At 35.5% G+C, this 21198-nt stretch overlaps 1 protein-coding gene across 1 annotated transcript; it reads left to right on the plus strand.

Annotated features, from left to right (window-relative positions):
• The first annotated feature begins 11127 nt into the window (after positions 1 to 11127).
• LOC113357017 lies at positions 11128 to 14468 on the plus strand. The gene is made up of 5 exons (XM_026600271.1): positions 11128 to 11285; positions 11848 to 11980; positions 12903 to 13002; positions 13748 to 13834; positions 14113 to 14468. Exons 1-5 carry the CDS (start codon positions 11225 to 11227, stop codon positions 14245 to 14247), a joined length of 516 nt encoding a protein of 171 aa, XP_026456056.1. The 5' UTR covers positions 11128 to 11224; the 3' UTR covers positions 14248 to 14468.
• Positions 14469 to 21198: the final 6730 nt, after the last annotated feature.

Genomic DNA, 21198 nt, shown 5'->3' on the forward strand with positions numbered 1-21198 from the left:
AAGCGCACATGTTAATAGTAATATAGATAGAAAATGCGGTTCTTTCCCACAGGGAGTGTGAAATACTCTACCAACTAATACCAAAAATTAAATAATCAACAAGATAATGTTTTAAGGATTTTCAAAAATTCGGAACAAAATGAAATGATAAACAATTTAAAGATAAACAAAACGAGTGTGGGTTATTAGGATTTTCAGTTTCCACCAATTAATTATGCAAACTCTACTAATATTTAAAAGTATATTCCATGCTTTTTCAAATACTGTTTCTCCGCTATAGTTGTCTTCGCTTCATGAGTGGTGATTCTAAAGCATTACCTATCTATCCTTGCATACCACGTCTAGGGATTTAACTGAAGCACGCACTATCAATTCAAAAGCATAAATAATCTAGAAAATCACATCAACAATAGAATACCAAGCCAAATGAAGAAAAACTACTAATCAATCAACTCATTATTAAGCATATAAATATAGAGTTTTCATAATAAAATTGGGTTCTACCTAGACCCTAACATAGCTTTAGCTAGCCATGGCTTTCACAAAAAACCATAAAAAGATTAAAATCAAATAGCTAAGCAAAAATGGAGAAGAAAAACTCCAAACCCCTTTCTCTTGTTTCTCTTCCAGCTCTGTGGCCGGGCTCCCCCTCTGGTATATTTTGAAACAACACATAAATATAGCTCACAAATGAATTCAAGTTTTTCTTCTTCATCGCCACATCACCTCCCAATAGAAGTCTGCCACATGTCATGAAAATATAAATTCACCCAATGATGTTGTGCCGCGTGTCATAATATGACGAGACATTGTAAAGTATCATCGAATCTCCACTTTCATAATATATGAATTTCATTTAGAAAGCATGATAGTTTCTTGCACGTGCTGGGTCCCACCTTAACTGTATTTGCAAAATGACGTCATTTGGCTTCAAATATTCCTTCAGATTCTTTATATAAATATAGCAAGAGAACTTATGTAAGGACAAGATATATTAATCTTTCCTTTTTCTTCATTTGCACGTGGTCATGGAGGTGATATTCTTCCATTCTTATGCTAACAATAATAAAGTCACTCTTGACCAATCTTAGGTGGCATTAGTGTGCTGACATCGACTCGCTTCACCATGCATTAATTGATATTAAGAATTGTCTGCCCGTTGTGAACTCGTGAGTGCCAAGCCAGTGACACTAGCCAACTGAATTTTAATTCAGCCCACGTCTATAGGAATCGTGAACTTAATCATGTACTCCTTTTTACTTGCAAGTTCATAAGGCTCCGTTTATGTTTGGTGTCGCGCAGTGGTGCTGATACATAGGAATACCAGGCCAGCCACATTTACCCATTTTAGTCGCAAATGTCATTTGTTGTTTATTTAACCACTTATATTTCAGGTGATTGGATTTGTTTGTAATTCCTGCAAAAGCGTTAAAACAATATTATTAGCCAAAATATCGAGTCCTAACTAATATAAATATGGGCATAAAATGTAGCACTTTCGTGCTTATCAAAAACACCGGTTTTGATTTCCCTTTAGGTGCGAACCAAGGTATGGGAAATCTTGTGTTTGTTTCTCACAACTACCAAATAAAAGTATAGATATCAAAACAAACTTGTAGATTAGGGATTATTATACTCCTCAAAATTGGAAGAGAAACCTAAATTCTACATTAAGAACAACTAGAATAAATTTAGAAATATCTTGTTAAAACTTCTTAAGTATTTTATGAGATACCTTAATCGAAGTTTTTTCTAGTTCCGATTTCGACCAACTAGTATCGGTATACGATCGTGAACCGAAATCTATCAAAACCTAGGGTTTATGTTCAACAACTCTTGGATGGTCTTATACCAGAAGAGAAGACCTTAGAATAGACAAGAGTTGGAAAACTTAGATTACAAGTTGTGTAACTATCACGAAGATTATTACCAACTCGGCTTTGAGATACCCAAAACAAAGACTTTTATCTCACTCTTGTTCATGAAGAACATAAGATGTATTATGAAGCTTACACCAATTTTCCAAGGGATAAAAAGTGTAGCATTCATGAACCCTTTATTTATAGTGAAAAAGATAGCTTGAATCCAAAGAAACTTTGAGCTATTTTCTTTTTCAAGACTCTCCTAATTTTAGGAGTCTTTCGTAAGTTACAACTCTTGCGTAAATAATTAAATAAATAATTACTTTAGCATAAATTGTATTTTTGTGAATAATCACGATTTAACTTAGGAAGGAATTCTAAAATATCACAAACACTTTAATATGGAAATTAATTGTGTTTAAAAGAATAACCATCTTGCCTAGATGAGGAAACATCAAAAACTCGACTAAAATAGACTTTTAGTCACGTATTTGCGCGCAACTCCGTGAACCGTTACAAACAGTTCGTAGATTTTTTCCTACTAACGAACTGCAACAGTTACAATAATATTTATAACTGTTGCTTTAATAAATCAATAACTTCTTCGTTATAACTCGGAATTGAGTAATTATTGGCTCGTCAAATATGTTAGCTCGTTCACTACAACATCAGAACCTTTCCGGGGATTAAGGTTATTGTCACTAAAGTCATGGCTCAAATAACCTCGAGTATATATAAATAACTGTACATTTTACCGTCATAGAAATTGTTCCATAAAGTGAGCATTTGTTTCGATAGATTAGAAAGGTAAAATTGAACAAGAATCCAAATGAAATCAGTAACCACTTACGTTTGTTGATGAAGTCCTTATTGATGTCTTCGTTTGATATCCAATCTTTAATCTTCAAGGGTGTTTGGTGGTTTCTGATATTCAACTACACACTTCTAATCCTAAATACGAAGCTTGATTTAAGTAAACTAGAAATCAAGATATAGTTTTGATCAACTAAATTTGACAACAAGCTTAAGATAGCAACACTTGTGAGTTCGACCGAGCAATGCTCTAACAAAATTCTTAACCATGAGCCATACATCATTAATTAGAAGTTTCACGTCTTGCTTATAGAAACCTGGTACAAATCCATTAGGCCTTGGAGCACTACACAAAGCCATTTGATTGATGGTATTTCTCACTTCCTCAAGCTTAAGAGCAGAGATATGATTAAAATGCTATTAACATAAGAACGGTAATAGTTAGTATTTTTATCATAGATTTTAATATAATCTTGTCTTGAATTTTGGGCATAGAAATCCTCTTGAATTTTCTGCCAATGTTCAAGAGAAATTTCTAGATTCTTAATAGATTCAACATTTTGACTGCTAAATGTTTGAAAATTAAGAGTGGGAAGTTCAGACCTCAGCTCCCTGACCTTATGGCCAATGTTGCCAAGCTAATTAATGTTGAATTTTTTCAAACCATTCTTAAGATTTCTTAATTTATTGGTAAACTGATAAGTAGGTGAGTCAATAACTTCTAATTCATGGGAGTTTTTAATTATCTCATGAGAAGCGGGTCTTTAAAACAACACTTATAATATCTATAGGGCATTTTCCCTTGGTTAGAAATAGGATTAGTAACCAAGAGAATTGATAAATGATCAGAGCTCATTGAATCAATATGGAATATTTTTGAATTTCCATAATGATTCAGCCAATGACCATTAACCAAAGCCTTGTCAAGTATGACTTTAATAAGATTGGGAGAGGCTTGCCTATTAGACCAAGTATATTGACAGCCAACAAAACCAATATTAGACAAAACAACATGATCAATAATATTTTTAATTTAAGGAATTTCAAAAGTTGTAGGACTTTTACTGCTAAACCTTTCATGAGCAGCCATGGTGATGTTTAGGTCATTAATGAGAACCCATGGATGATTTGCTTTATTTATTATTTCTTTAATATAATTCCATCGATGCATCTTTTATCCATAGTATGTGGAGCCATAAATAAAAGTGCAAATACTCTAGTTTAGAAGCATGATTTATAAAGGGGGATACCACTATTAGCGGGGGCTGTTAGAGCATTGCTCGGTCGAACTCGCATGCGTTGCTATCTCAAGCATGTTTGCCAATATTAGTGATCAAAACAATAAGTCTTGACTACTAGCCTATTAGAGATAAGGTCTTGGATTAAGATAGAAAGTGTAGTTGAGATCAAGACTCCATGACAATCATCATACAAGACGAAGGACTACTCAAGGAACTGGTGGATCTTCATCGACTAAAAGGTATGTGGAGACTTGAACTTATCTGTCACTCAAAAGTCTATTTACTCTATCTCCTACTCTTGAGATAAAATTCGTTTTAATATATAGACATTCATTATACACATTTGTTATTTCGAGCCGAGTTTATTTCGCCTATCTATTTCTCGAAATATGTGTTGGTAAGCTTTCGCTTTAGACGAATTCATCTTTACCAAGTGACGAAAGTTATGTTTCAATCACTTTGAAAATTGCTCTGACGAAAAATGGTCTGTGAATAACGGCTATATAACGTTCTCTGAGAATGTTTCAATGATTAAAATGAGAGTTTAGATTACATAACCATTGGTGGATATAAGCATTGTTGTGGATACACATATATGCATAAGTCCTATTCCTTGAACCAAAGTTTGCTAACTTTGTTGATCGAGAGAAGTTGGAAGTGGCGTGAGCCAAGTCCGCGAACTCAGTCCGCGAACTTGAGCAGGTTATATCTAAAGTCGGTTGTTCTTGAACTAATATTTAAATAAACTAAGGAATGCTTTTGCAAACCGTGGCTATAAAGTTCATGAATCGATTCGAGTGAATCAAACTGATTTTGCTTCAATTGTGTCTTGTGTAGTTACATAAGATTTCCTTGCAATTGAATAACTCTCTAACTAGTTCATTTGAGTCATTTGAACTAGTTATGGTGAAGAAGGATAAGGTTGATATGAGAGTAATCATATGGCTAACCATTTTGTTGACTTGTTGAACCAACAAATGTTAATGTTTGGATACAGTTCATAAACCCAAAATTGGACATTTCATTTGTGTGTGACAAGCTAAGTTTTCGATCTAACGGTTGAGAAATATTAGCTTGAATCTAATCAGGTTTTCATCTAACGATGAATATTGAATGTTTTGTTACTAAGCTAACATTGATTGCAAACCCTGATTTGAAAGTGTATATAAAGGAGAACTCTAGCAACTGGAAAACTAATCCCCACACATTCTGTGTGATACTAGTTGTGCTAATCTAGAGTCGATTCTCCTTTAACCTTTGGTTTCTTCTTCTAAACCAGGTTAACGACTTAAAGACTTCATTGGGATTGTGAAGCCAGGCCGATACTACTTTTCTTGTAGTTGTGTGATCTGATCTTACATCTTCTATCATACGAGTACAACTGAAATAATTGGCTTGAGATTTTATATCTCCGATAGGCAAGTTAGAAAAGTAAACACAAACAAACTTCGTCTCATCGTTTGTGATTCCACAATATCTTTTTTCGATGTGTCGATTAAGATTATTGTGAGGTGATTGATAATACTAAGATGTTCTTCGGGAATATAAGTCTGGTATTATTGATTGGTTCCTGTTCACCTTGATTTATCAAAAGACAGAATAAAACTCGTAGGTATATTCGTGGGAGATGGATTTATCTATTACCGTAGACTTTTCTGTGTGATACAGATTTGTTTATTAAAGTCTTCGACTTTGGGTCGTAGCAACTCTTAGTTGTGGGTGAGATCAGCTAAGGGAATCAAGTGCGCAGTATCCTGCTGGGATCAGAGGCGTATGAGCATAACTGTACCTTGGATCCGTGTGAGATTGATTGGGGTTCAACTACAGTCCAGACCGAAGTTAATTTGGAGTAGCCTAATGTCTGTAGCGGCTTAATACAGTGTGTATTCAATGTGGACTAGGTCCCGGGGGTTTTCTGCATTTGCGGTTTCCTCGTTAACAAAATTCTGGTGTCTGTGTTATTTCTTTTCCGCATTATATTTTGTTATATAATTGAAATATCACAGGTTGTACGTTGTTCAATCAATTAGAATATCCGACCTTTTTGGTTGTTGATTTAAATTGATTGACACTTGGATATTGGTATTTGGTACCATCCAAGTTATCTCTCTTTGATAAAGATTCGCAGATTTCTATTTGCTTGAGTAAAGATCAAATCGAGAGATTGAGATATAAACTCTTTGATATGCTTTTAATCTAGATTGAGTCTGACTGTCTAATTTATTCTATAAAAAGTATATTGGAGTTTGTCCATACAGATTGCTAAGCGAAATATTGGGTGTGGTTGTTAGACCCCCGCTTTTTTAGGGGTGATACTAATTCAGAGATCCGACGGTCAGGATCTGTTAACATTTATTTGTCCTATAAGAATTGGTATCACCCCCAAGTAATAATGGTATCCCCCTTTATAAATCGTGTTTAGAAGGGTCAAAAGAAATAATGACATTAACCATTTTATTAGTGGTAGGAAATACCATATGGTCCTAAGAATAATATATTAGGATGAGTCTAGTCCAGTTGACCCAGTCAACTGTCTGTTTGGTCCTTTTTTAAATATAAATTATAGTTTGGTCCTAGAAATTATATTTTGGTCCTAGGGTGTTGTCATGGATGATGTAATTGTCATCTTGTAGTGGCAGAAATACCCTTTTGGGACCATTACATCATCCATGACGTCGCCCTAGGATATATATAGTCAATTATCAAGAGAGGAGATATTATTTTCAAAATCTCTTTCTCTCTCTTCTTTATTTTCAGATTTACTTTCTCTCTCTTCTTTATTTCTATATCTAGTTTTTTTCTTTCCCCCATTTTCTTCCTCTGCTTATGATGAAAAAGATGAAGATGATGATGAACAACGGTGTTTTTGGGTTCTTTTTTCTCTTCTAATGTTGTTGTTGATGATGATGATGATGAAGGAGATAAAGAAGATGATGATGATGAAGTTTCTGCGTTTCTTTTTCGTTTTTTGTTGATTTACTGCTGCTGTTGAAGATGATAAATACGATGAAGATGATGTTGATGATGCCGTAGATGATGATGATGATGATGTTTTTTAGATGTAGTTTTTGTGTTCTTAGGGTTATTTTTATTTTGGTACTCAGGTTTTTTCCAGTTTTTGAGTTTGGTCTAACATTTGTCCGGCTTGGCGTTTGGTACTTGTTTTTGACGTTGACCTATCTTGACTTGGTTATATATTGACTTCTGTTAAGTAAATACAAAAAGAAAATACAAAATTACAAAAATAAATTATTGATTGAGTTTACAATCATACAATTCATACCCTTCTCTGAGTTCATCTTTATTTTGTGTTCATTTTCATATTTTGCTCAACCAACGTCCATGGCCGAAGATTTTATCTTTCATTTTCATCCTCAATCAATGAGTAACCATTTATCGATTTGATAAGAATCCATCATCAATTAAACAAAACCGAAATCCACATATGTAATATGTTCAAATCAGTAATGAACAACATTCATATCAAACAGACGTAATGAATTTTCATACATTCAGTTCAATATATTAGGGCATAAATTCATCTATACAACAAAATCAAAAGAATGACTCATAGCTAGAAATTGTTACCATTAAAACCAAACCTTAATTCCAACTTCCTTTACATTAATACTTAGAACAATTCGAGAAAACTCTATCCCCCAAATCCATAAAAGCTCATGAAGAAAACCCTAACCTCCAAATCCTTAAAATGTCATGAAATTCAAAGTACGAACAACATGCATAATCATTACCTTATTCTCTTCCTGGTTTTTAAATCTTCTTTCTCCTCTTCTTAGATATAATCAAACTACCAAAGCTAATGATTCAGTGAAATATTGAATGGATTTTCAAATAATTGTTATACATGAAACGAAAATTCTTTTACCGATACAAGAAATGTTGAGTGAGTTGAATAAATCAATAAGTTTTCTTTAAACGGGAAGAAGAAAAGGAATGGTGCTGGTGGTCTCGGTGGCTGATAACAAAGGGAAAAAGAGAAGATGAAGATTGTGGTTGTTCCGGGGGATGAAAAGAATAGAAGTGTTTTTTTTTTGTTAATATCGTGAAATAATAGCTGCCGACCACATATATAAGATCAATGGTGGAGAAAAAATAACTTGAATTATTAGGGTTAGTTAATTAAAATAAGATTTAACCTAGTCAATGTAAGTCAACGTCAAGTCCAGGTACCAAACACCAAGCTGGACAAATGTTAAACCAAACTCAAAAGTTGGACAAAACCTAAGTACCACGAACAAAATAACCCTTCTTTTTTCGTATTTGTTGTTTGATGTTGTTGTTGAAGATGATGAAGACGATGAACATGATGAATACGATGCTGCTGCTGTTTTGAAGACGATGATGTTTGTTGTTGCTGCTGTTGAAGACGTCGAAGAAGATGATGATGTTTTTATATGGAGTTTATTTCAGAAATGAAGTCTGTTTTTATATGGAGTTCATTTCTGGAATGAAGTTTGTTTTTTTAGGTTTTATATGGATTTCATTTCTGAAATGAAGTCTGTTTTTTTAGGTTTTTTATATGGACTTCATTTCTGGAATGAAGTCTGTTTTTTAGGTTTTTATATGGACTTCATTTCTAGAATGAAGTCTGTTTTTTAGGTTTTTATATGGATTTCATTTCTGTAATGAAGTCTGTTTTTTAGGTTTTTATATGGACTTCATTTCTGGAATGAAGTCTGTTTTTTTTTAGGTTTTTATATGGACTTCATTCTGGAATGAACTGCTACAAGAAAATAAGTAAAAATTAACACGAAAGGGTACTTTTGTCAGTCTAATATTTTTAAATAATTATGGACCAAACAGTAAAGGCGTTTTCCTAAAGGACCAAACAGACATGGGCCCACCTAAAAAAGGACCGAACGATATTTTTCCCTTATTAGTGTTCTGAATAGTTTCAAAACTAAAACCACTCTTCCACATAAGGACAATACCTCTTGAGAGACCAACAGAAGGAAAGACTCAATTGCTAGGGTAGCTGAATCTTCTCGTGTATTTACCCAATTTATCTGCAAATGCCCCATCGTAGGTTCTTTCCTATCAGAAAAGAAAAAAAAAAGAAAGGAAAAAAAAAGGAAAATTTCTTGTTTGGTCCTAAGCCCATAAGGTTATTTATAGTAGGATCCAACCAGAATTTTCTTTTATCTGAAGGTCCACATTAATTAAAACATGAAAATGACCACAATACCCTGACTACCAAACGTGTGTGTCTACATGCTCATTATATCGAGTACATATCTGCTACACTGTTTATGAAAATTCGAGTACATATCCGCTACACTGCTTACATAATTTGAGTACATATCTGCTACACTGCTTACAGGTTAAAAAAAACACAGGATCTCTCTAGTGCTCCACTCCCATTGGACCACTTCCTCCAAAAAGCGCCAACACTCTTAACATCAGACATATTGAACCTGTAAATGTGACCAAAATGTAACAATTAAAACACAACAACAATCCATATATGAATAACAGAACAAAAATGAATAGTACAAGTAATATGACAACATCAAGATTAATACTACCTAACGATGGTTCAGTTTTATTTCGGTATTCCATTTATGTACTGACAAAATCATAAGAATTAACTGACTAAAATCTATGTATAAAACAGATTCAAAGAGCAACTTTTTCAGTATTCAATATATGTACTGTTAATTCACTGTCTAAAACAACTCAATGAAGAAAAATAACTAAATCGAGAGAGTCTTATTTCAGTATCGCATATATGTACTTATGGATGAAACAACAACAAGTGATAAAAATAAGAATAAAACATAATCAAAAAGCAGTTTATATCAGTATGCCACATATGTACTGCTGATTCATGAACTAAAAAACAACTGCATGGAATGAATCTATAAAAAAACAGAATCGAAAGAGTATTATTTCAGTATGGAAGATATGTACTTATGGATCAAACAACAACAAGTGATAAAACTAAGAATAAAACAGAATCAAAAGTAGTTTGTATTATTATGCGACATATGTACTGCTAGATAATACCCCTGAAACAATAAACAAGCATGATTTTCTTAGAAAATAAAGAACGAAAATAACAAGAAAATCAAATTGAGAGTTCAAATAAGCTAAAAACATCATAATCTAATCAAAAAATCGAATAATTACGATTAAGATTCATACAAACAGTACGTCATATACGTACTGATGGTTAATACACAAGCAAAACATATAGATGCATAGTAAACACAGAAAATCAGTACGTCATATACGTACTGATGGTTAATACACAAAACCAAACAGAAACAAAACCAAACAGAAACAAAACCAAAAGCCAACAAAATGAAACTAAAATATCATATCTCCAAATGAAACGAACGTAAAACACGATTTTATAACTAGATCTGGACTATTTTCATCAAAAACCACCAATACATCATATACGTACTGATGATTAATACACAAAAGCAAACTAAAAACAAACCAAAGACCAACAAAATGAAACTAAAAAATCAGATCTACTAATGAAATGAACCTAAAACATGATTATGTATCTAGATCTGAAGTATTTTTTATAAAAATTGAAGTAAAAAAAATTAATGAATCAAGAATGAAGATCGTAAACACACAAAAAAACGAGTTCAATTCCTCTTTCCATAACCCAAAAATCTTAATTCTTAATTTCTCTCCAAGGAATCAAGAGATTTGGATCTCAGATTAAGATTGAATCAAGAAGAAACCTGAATTAAAAATCAATAATAGGTAAATCAACTTACAAGTTACAATCAATCGAAGCTTGATTTCCAGAAATCGCATGATCTCAATAAAACATTCGTTGCCAGAGCTCCTTCGAAACGAAAAATGATCAGAGAGAAATGAAAAGAAGGTTATGATAAGAATTTTTCTTATATTCCTACATGTTAAGGATATTATTGGTATTTCGACCAAAATTCACACGTGTGCTAGGACCTGTTGATAAAAACATGAGTCCATAATTTTCCTTTTTATAAAAAAAGGACCTCCGGTTATTGGACTTTAGTGGGTGGACCTGACACTAACTAATACCATTATAATAGGATCTATAGGTAATTCCTACCAAAAAAAATCGAATTGGAGGATGGACAAATAGTTCCCTTCATTGGGCTTTATTCCATAAATTACACGGTCTCAAACCCAAGTCTAGCCCAGACTAAGGATTCATCATTGGGGTTATCGAAAACAAGATCCACCTGTTAAGTTTTCTCCTCATTTTCATCGTCAGTTCATCACTCACTTCTTTCCCTTCTTCTTCTTCTTTTTCTCTCTGTTAAGGAAAATCCATATACTATGGCTACTCTCACAAGTTCTTTCGTTTCTACTCGAAACCCTAAGATCCAATCATTTGCAGGTAAATTTTCATTTTCAAATCTTCTTTTCTTCTTTTTGTTTTTCCAAATCCTTTCAATTTTTGCGTTTTCCTGACTTTCTTACTCGTAATTTGTATGTCGTTTTCTATGGATAGAAGTATCTTAATCTCTTCTGTTAAAATCATATTTATTTTTCCTTGAATTGTATTAAGTTATCTGGTTTCATAGCATTACAGATCAAATTGATAAATAATTAACTAAATTTGCTCTTCTGAAGATTTATTAAAATGTGAAATACATCAATAGTGCCTTTCATGAATATGATCTGTATATACTGGTTAATTTTGTAGAGAACGTTTAGAGTGATGAGACTGCAAAAATAAGATTTGCTTGAGAACTGAATTTATAATTTTGTATCATGAATGAGCTCACATTCAGTTAATTTTAGTTGTTGATGTTCATTAGAAATGTCGAAGATAGAACGGGATTAAGTGTTCGTGCACCAGAAACAGTAGAATTTGTGTATTGGATTGTTCTTAAAAGTTACTAACTGGAAATTTTCTTTAGCTGCTTGTTTAGTCCTTTGATAAATGTTCATTGTAGGTTCTACCTTTGAGCCAATGGACCAATGTCTTGTGAATCTTGCACCTGCTAAATTGTCTTTCAATACAATTCATCAAAAAAAAACAAGAATTTCAACTTCCAAAAGGCCTCTTGTTGTTCGAGCTGGTTATAGGTATCGTTTTCCTCATTACCTTGTGTACTCCTTTTCTCGTGCTTGTTTAGACATAACTTACATTTGATAACTTCCTAATGCTAGTTGCTGTATTACTCGTCCTCACTAGTTCTTTATTTAAAACGTTGGCACTAGGTATTGCGGGATTGTGGTAAATACACTTTGAGTTTATAAACAAACTTCCAAGATCAATCTTTCTGTTCTAAACAATTTCATATTTATAGTAATCAATATATAGAATGAACAAACTATTGAAAGAGTTAACTAAACCTAGAAGTTTCTTTCATCAGTGATTTCTATTGCAGATAATGTTTAACTGGAATACACTTTCAAGTACATAGGATATGTTGACACAACCATTTGATGTTTGTAGACACAATAAAACCAAACAACTAAAAAGCCTCGACTCAAAGACCATTGGGATTAACAACCATTTGATGTTTGTAGATACCATAAAACCAAACATATAAAAAGCCTCGACTCAAAGACCATTGGGATTAAACTGACGTTCTTGCAATAGTCATATTAATATCCATTGATTATGGATCTAGATTGTATTTGGCGCCTCGTCTTTGAATTGGTTTGATAATAGCTCTTCAGCAGTGGTATATACAAATCGCACTCTGATGCCAGATTTTTCAGATCTTGTGATAAGTAAAAAATCAGGGAGAAATATATTGTTTTTAGTCTTCGTGAGGTACGTGTGTGCGACAATGAGGTAAAAAGTTTTGTGTTGCTTTTATTCTTCGTATTTATTCTGTGTTGCTTTATGAGAATTTCTGTCTCTGCAGTTAGTTAAATTCCATCGTATTTGCTAGTATATCTATCTCTGCCCTTTCATTTTGCATCCATCATCAGTTTTCTTTAATGGGGCACATGCCACAGGTAATGAAAAATTTGTATTTTTTTCATGTTAGTACAGCGGAGATGGTGGCAGACCTGGCAGTGCAAGTATTTTTGTTGGTGGCTTTATATTGGGAGGAATAGTAGTTGGAACACTAGGATGCGTCTATGCACCACAGGTAACAGCACCTTTCTATTTTATTTATCCATCGCAGACGTATTTAGCTGTGATGTATACTGAGTCGGCCCCATAGCTTTAGGCACAGGCTATGGGTTATTTTGTTTTTTGTGGTTGGGAATGCAGTCTGCTTTCTTACTAAATATGTTTTTAGAAGACTAATTGTTAATGCAATAGTGCTGTCACTGTGAACTTATCCATTGAAGCTTCCCTAAATGCCGCTCTTTCACATAATAATTAAGTATTAGTCGTGTAGGCGAGCTCTCATCTGCTCATGTTAGCGTAGTTCAAAACAGGATATCGATATCAGTCCTAAATGAAAATACTTAATTTCAGAAACTAAGGTTTGTAAACAAGGAGCTTTATATAATCTACAAGCATAATTGAAAAGATTTGTTTCAGAAACTATATAATCCACTACCCGAGCATTAGGGGAAGACTGACCTCTATGTTGTTCGGAGGCTAAAACTCCTCGATTTTCTGTTCTGATGGACAGTGTGGGGTATTTGGTCTGGTTAGATCTGGTAGACTTAACCAGCAAATGTCGGCTATGGGAAACATGAAAGAGTGAGCCGATCTATGGCCCATCTATATAAGCTGTGTCTTTCTATATATGAATGTTCATAAGCACCTCATTTCACCAAGGATTGATATGATTTTCTTGGTTTCCAGTTTTCAGTATTTTCATTCATGATTATGTTTGAGTAATCTACTTTTGCAACTGACTGGCTTCTTTATGTTTCAAGATCAGCAAAGCTCTTGCTGGAGCTGACAAAAAAGATTTGATGAGGAAGCTACCAAAGTTTATATACGACGAAGAAAAAGCTCTAGAGGTTAGCATTTACTAGTGAAGTCAAACTTTTCTTTTGAGGATAAAATATACTGGGCTTCAGTGCTTCAGTAACTATCTGAGTGTGGTGTTAGACTGGTGTGAATCATCTAGAAGAATCTTTGTTAAAATCTTTTTATTCGCATGTTTCTTATTTAGTGGCAAACGAGACTTGTTAGGAAAATGGGAAGTGTATATGCTAGTTGTCCATTACCTTTATGTTCTATCCGTCAATAAACTCTATTTTATATGGCTCACTGATGATGCTGTCAATAATAACAGAAAACAAGGAAAATACTGACGGAGAAAATTGCTCAGCTGAACTCGGCCATCGACGATGTATCTTCTCAGCTCCGCACAGAAGACTCCCCTAATGGAGCTGCCTCTACTTCAGATGAAATCGAAGCCGCTGTGTAAGAAGTATGATGAGGCAGTGTAGTTTTCTTTTACCCCATATACTTTCACATTAAAAAAATACTTAAAATTGTTTTGATATTTTGGTATTTCTGCTTTCTTCTTAGAGATGGCTGTCAATCATTGATTTTGTCAACCTTAATTTCTTTTTAATTAGGCATGTTATGTCTGATGATGGTATACCCTGCATGACCATCACCAGATCAACATTTGTTTTCCATTCATATAGGCATCCCCCAGCGAACCATCTTCGTTATCTTTTATTTTTGAACGAGAGAACCATGCCCTTGACTAAGAATAGTGATACCAAGTAGTACTACTTTATTTTTGGATAAGAGATCCTATTTTTTAAAGAGGGAAACATCCTGAATCATTGTGCCAGAAATCCCATAACAGCAACAAAATTACAAATTACCAAACCGAAAAAAGAAATCCGTAACAGCAACAACTCAAACAGTTGATTAAGTTATCAAGGACAATAGGACTTGGCCAAAACAAGGAACCGATTTTGAACTTCATAAAATATTAACTACCCATCTTTGGGAAAAAAAACAACCGGAGATTCTGCTTTGGTTGATGGAGATTGGAGATCCATTTTCGTGGTTCCATTCAACGCCAAGGTGATATTGCAAGTCGTCGCAGAGCCACAAAGAATCGAATGTAGTGGTTCCTTAGCCCACGAGTTATCAAAAGCAGCCGTAGGAGCCACCAAGGATCTAATGTACTGGTTCCATAAACCACGAGTTATCAAATGTAGCCGTTTCATTGTTCATCTCAAGGGCAACCGGGACAGTGGATTTTTTGTTCATTTCTACGAGCAACGTGCCCCTAAAGTCGGACAACACTTCTACAAATGACATCATGGCCTTCCAAATTTTACCATCTACGTCGTGCTTGTGTTGAGTAAAAAGAGCAGCACTAACCTGCTCCGGAGTATAACCTACTTCCCTAAGCACAACATCATGGTGGATGCACACATCGGAACTGGCGCTCCCGTCATCAACAGAAACGACAAACGAGAAGCTCATACTTTGTCACCTTCTCATAGTCAAATCTTCTTATGGCAGTCATGATACACTTGATTCTAGTCTGGATGAGTGGTATGTGATTTCTCTTCTCAGCCCAATCTGACAACAAATCATCCAAGTATGTACAAGGAACAGCATTGTGGGATGGATTGCGTTCTATGTTAAGCCTTTTACAGGGGCCAACAATATCAGGAGTAGAGATATCGATTTTAGACATAGCCACAGTAGCATCAACCATATCGATTTCACTAAACCCAGCTGCAACTCTAGATGTTGTGTTACATTCATCATTCGATGCCTCACTGGGATTTTCAGTCTCCTGTTGGGTCCTTCCTCTTGACCTTCTAAAGGTGTTGGTGGTAGATGGCGCATAGGGAGTTCCCTTGGATAGATGATCTAGATGGCATTGCATCCTGTAAAGTTGCAATGGCACCATCACCAATGCCGTTAGCACTACCGTCAACATCATTGGGTTTCTGAGCACCAATAGCAGACCCTGCTAGTGCTCGCATTCTTTTAACCCAAAGAGGCTCATTTGCTTCATCTGCTAATTTCTTGCGTTCAGCTTCCAAATCTTCCACCATTCCACCAAGTACTTTCAAGCATCCAGGCACCAGCATTAGGAGCCCATCCCGAACATTTACATCACGAATGACAACCTTCAAACCAGCAGGAGCTAAAACTTGAAGACTTTCGATAGGTCTGTCCTCCACACCATATACAGATCGAACACCATCCGTCATAGACAACTCAAGACACCTCTTAATCCCTGAAGGTACTTCCTTAAACCTATCTTTTGGATGACCACTTATATTAACTATCTCATTAACCTGAAGAAGAAACGGACCGGGAAGAGATTTACTAGCTTCATAGTCTGAAGCTTTTCAGGAAGCACACCCTCGCCACCACAAGATAAGTTTATATCAGAAAACAAAAACCGCTCATATATGAGATTCTTTTTCTTAGCAACGTTGAAGTTAACAAAATCAGGATTTGAGTTGTTTAACTCAGCAACACATGAATTCAACCATTCTTCTCTCAGTCTCAATCCATAATAATTCCATAGAAAACTAGCAATCGCGGTTCCAGGACTACTTTCAGTAGATGAGGAAAGAGAAGGAATCATGTTTGCAATGTGTTAGGATTCGACACCATAGAAAACAATAGAAAAACGATAGAAATCCTATGAAGTGGGGATTAGCCACCAAGTTAAGCAAAGCTTGTAAACCAATATATATTGAGAACCCTAAGTAAGTAACAAATAAGGAAACACAAACTCATTCCTAAAATAACGAAGACTCCTGTCATGTACCTGATGTACAATGACAAGGTTGGGTGATAAATTGAGGATAAACCTCTCCGAGTTCAAAAGAACACAGCGTAAGAACAAAATTCTGATTAATAATTTGCTTGCTTTTCTCTTACAGACTCGATTAGCTTATAAAGCTAGAGAGAAAACCTAGCATCTACGGCTATAATGCCACCAGATGTTTACATCTAACCCACTCATCACAATTGATAAATACACCCCCTCATAACTAAAGGCCACCAATTACTACTAATGCTAAATACTAGTAAGTAAAGTGATAAGGGCACTCTCCTCTGATACCGGGTATATGACATTCCACTCCCCTTGGAAACATCCTTGTCCTCAAGGATGAAGGTTAAATAGAACAGCTCAAGTGTCTTCGGGACAACGCCAAGATCCGCAATCAAATTTCCATCCTTGCTGGCGAAATTTGCAGCAGCCTTTGTAGTGAACAGTCCCATGTACAAGTGAACTTCCAAATTAGTTTGAACAGTCTCCGGTTCGTTTTTAGCTTAGCAGGTACTCTTGGTAACACCTTTGAAAATGTCAGGCTTGTATGTGGATACAAAGGGACTATGTAGTGTCCTTACCATTGTAAAGCAGTTGCGCACATTGAGCTGTCCATCACAGTTAGGTGCAAGTTGCTTGAGCTTGTAGTAGCCCTTTCTGATGTGATCCTGCAACTGCTCCAGAATCTGAAAGTGAAAACTAGCCAGCACCACGGAAGTGCAGGCCATTATGAACCGCAGAACCTTACTGGCACATGCCACTGACTTCAACGCAGCTAGAATGTGCATCACAGTGTGTAAGAGTTGTACTGCCTGCTCCCTTCCATAAGACGTAAGCTCCAACAATCTCCCAGCGAAGACTTTTCTATCATGGGAGAAAGCATGAGTAATCCAGAGAATATCATCAGCACCAATACTCAACCTCCACACTGCACTCCCAACTAATATAGCAAACAGTTCTTGAGCAACAGTAATACACTTGGGCTTGGCAACGTAATTTGCAATTATGTCATTACGAATCCCAGTTGCCAACAATTTGAACTTCCATCTCAAGGATCCCACCGCCAACAACCGTACATGGAGGAGTTGAATCACCCGAGGCATGAGCTGAGTTTCATAATCCCCATGAGAACTGAAATGGTCAAGCTCGCATGGGAAGAATTCCCACGGTAAACAGGTCCAATATCTTCATAATGCGCTGCTTGGTATGCACTCATGTAAACACCTCTCTCCTTATCAGGCTTGACCTTATACAAACTGAGATGATGCAACTGGTTCACCATTTCTTCAGCTCCCATAATTGCACAGGGAAATAAGCTCGTGAATACAAGCCATTCTAGCTGCTCGAGAGCTGCAGTATAGACCCTCGCCTCATATGTGAATATTATGACCAAAGTGACAGCAAGAACATCAGTAAGAAATGGCCTTGGTGCAACCCCATCTGAAATTTCAACCCCAAGGATAAACAATCTGACAAAAATGACAGCAAAAATTATGATGAAAAAAGAACTTGGTGTAGACCCTTGTGAGGTGTCTAGCTGAGAAGAAAAATTAGCAACAAGGTGACGAATATCCACATGTTGTATCCCTGTAGATAACCAACTGTATTCCCATCTCGTGGATATCAACAAGTGTAATCGAATATTGGAGTCCACAGTCTTGAATATTGTTGTCCACAGTCTTGACATAGATGCAGTATCCCATTGAAGCATTTTACACACCACTGAGATAAAATGGTTACCAACCCAGCTAACATATGTCACACTCGACAACCAAGGTGGAACCAATCTGAACTTCCACCTTAAGTATCCTATCCACATCAACAGTTTAAGAATCTGAAAACTACCACTAAGATCTGAGTTCTCATGAACATACCCATTGGCAGCAGACAACCACTATAGACAGTAGGGGAAGCTAATAGATAATGCACAACTAACCCTTTCTAGAAAATGCTGAACTCACAAGAACAATGAGACGTGTGCAGAGAACTCAAAATGAACTGCTTAACTCCCTCTTGAATCATAATTCCAAACCCATGTGCACGAAGAAGCTCATGAATAAATTTTTCTGTGTAGTAAGCTATTGAAATTGAACCCACATTAAGAATGAATGAACCAGAAACAAATACCTCATCAAGAAAGAATCTATAACCAGCAAGCCACTGATCTAACAATCTTTGTGCATTGCCAGACTCACTATGCCTTGGCACTTGAAAAATCAAAATAATCTGGGGAATATGGCTTTGGTGAGGTCTGTTATGAAACATCTGGCTATTATCATAGTTATCACCAGTGTGAACAAACAAGGGCATATTGGAATACTCCAACAGCAAATCGAAACAGGACCCAAGAATAATAATCACACAAGAAGCAATTTCACCTACATAGTCTTCAAAATCACAAACAAAGGAAAATAATCCGTTCACAAGTGGAAATTATTTGCCAGGATCAAATAGTTTATCATCAGTCAGTCGTGAAAAACGATGGGAAGATATCCCAGTAGGCAGTGTATTGTGGAAAAAAATTTTGAGCTGAAAGCAGACCGTATCCACTGGAAGCATTTTAACAAGCACTTTGCCATCAACATAAATGTCAGTATCAGGAACACAAAAGGGATTTTTCGAATCTAACCCAAAATCTGATTTAAACCCAGAGCTAAGAATCAAGTTTCTAAAACGCTTACCACGATCAAATATGCTACGAGAATCATCACAGAGAAGAGAAAAATGACTCTTACCAATTAGTTTACTGTGACTAAAGGCCAATTCCTTCAAGCATCCAAGTGTCTCACAATTAACTGCAGAACTGATAATTTCTTTAGATTGAAATTTTACCTTGTAAGACAAATTTTCCTCTTCATCGAACAAAAACGAAGGAATGAGCAATTCGAAATCGAGAGAATCATCATCTTCTTCTTCAGCAAAGAAAAATGAAGGAATCAACTCTAATTCAGAGAATCCTTTTCTTCATCAACACCGGTAGGAATGGATTTGGTTTCCTCTGATGGAGAGACCGTGAAATCAACAATTGAAATAGCATAGCCTTCAGTGTTTGACGTCGATCTTAAAAACCCAGTTAAACCTTCGTCTGAATGGGTGTTAGATCCAGAAATTGAAGCCGAATCTAAAGTAGCCTCAGGAAGAGAAATTGGAGTAAGATCTTGACTGAATTCAGGTACCAATTTTTCAATAACAACCTCCTCCTTCTTCGTAGCTTCCGTATTCACGACTCGAGGAACGAACTGGTCTTCTAATGGTGGTATGTAAATGGATTTCCACCTAAGCTTGGTGAAGTTGATTAGATATTCTGTTTGCGAAAGATCATAATCTCGACTTGGTGAAGGTACATCGTTAAGTAGGTCTTGATATCTTCTCTGCAGATCAAGTAAATGGTTATAGAGTTGAAATTTCTCCCTAACTAGATACGAAATACTCCCCATGGATCGAAACGGCTCTGATACCAATTGTATGTACCTGATGTACAATGACAGGTTGGATGATAAACTTGAGGATAAACCTCACTGAGTTCAAAAGAACACAGCCTAAGAACAAAGTTCTGATTAATAATTCGCTTGCTTTTCTCTTACAGACTCGATTAGCTTATAAAGCTAGAGACAGAACCTAGCATCTACAACTATAATGCCACCAGATGTTTACATCTAACCCACTCATCACAATTGATAAATACACCCCTTCATAATTAAAGGCCACCAATTACTACTAATACTAAATACTAGTAAGTAAAGTGATAAGGGCACTCTACTCTGATACCGTGTATATGACAACTCCTAATCGGGTTGGTATCCCAACATCCCCAAATCCTTGAGACACAACTTGTCCTCAAGTTGGATCAAAACTAAAATATAACATAATTAAAGAATTTGCTAAAATATATCTAGCCTAAAAAAATATAATCGATTTCTTAACATTCCCAACGCCTTAATCGCAACTTGTCCTCAAGTTGGATGGTTAGAATAATCCATTACGAAAATATTATTGGTTGCATTAGCTTCCAATAGTAATGCTTGGCCTGCCCCTTTGCGTAGATGATCGGGTTTATAAATTTCATCACGATGAAACATAAACCCCTCTTTCGCCTTTCATCTTGCTCGAACTTAGAAATTCGACGAATTGGAACTGCAATACATGTAGCTGTCGCAGTGGGTGTTGATGCCACTTGTATAGGTTTTATACTCTTAAACCTTGATGTTGCCTCGGTAGATTCCTCTTTACAAATTGTCAAATCAAAGGCTTCAAATTAGCTTGCAGGATGAAGCATACGAACACCTGCACTTTTATCCTCATGAAGTCCCGAAATAAAAATGCAAATTTGATGCGACTCTTATAAGGCAAAAATTATGCAATTTTTCAAATTCAGTAATAAACTCATGAGATGTAACTATTTGTCCTAAGTTAGAAAGGCTGCCACATGGATCTTTATATTTCCGTAAGTTAAAGCATGCCCGAATTGTACGATAAAATTGTTCCCTTGTTAATTCTCTTAAGGAGATTGTAGTTACCTAAAATCTGAGAGGTTAGAGTGGGATTATAGGGTTTCTGAAAGTGAGTTATGAGAGGTTGAGCACGAAAGGCTGCTTCAGTCACATGAAA

Source organism: Papaver somniferum, chromosome 3 (genome assembly GCF_003573695.1).
Source record: "Papaver somniferum cultivar HN1 chromosome 3, ASM357369v1, whole genome shotgun sequence".
NCBI classification, from domain to species: domain Eukaryota; kingdom Viridiplantae; phylum Streptophyta; class Magnoliopsida; order Ranunculales; family Papaveraceae; genus Papaver; species Papaver somniferum.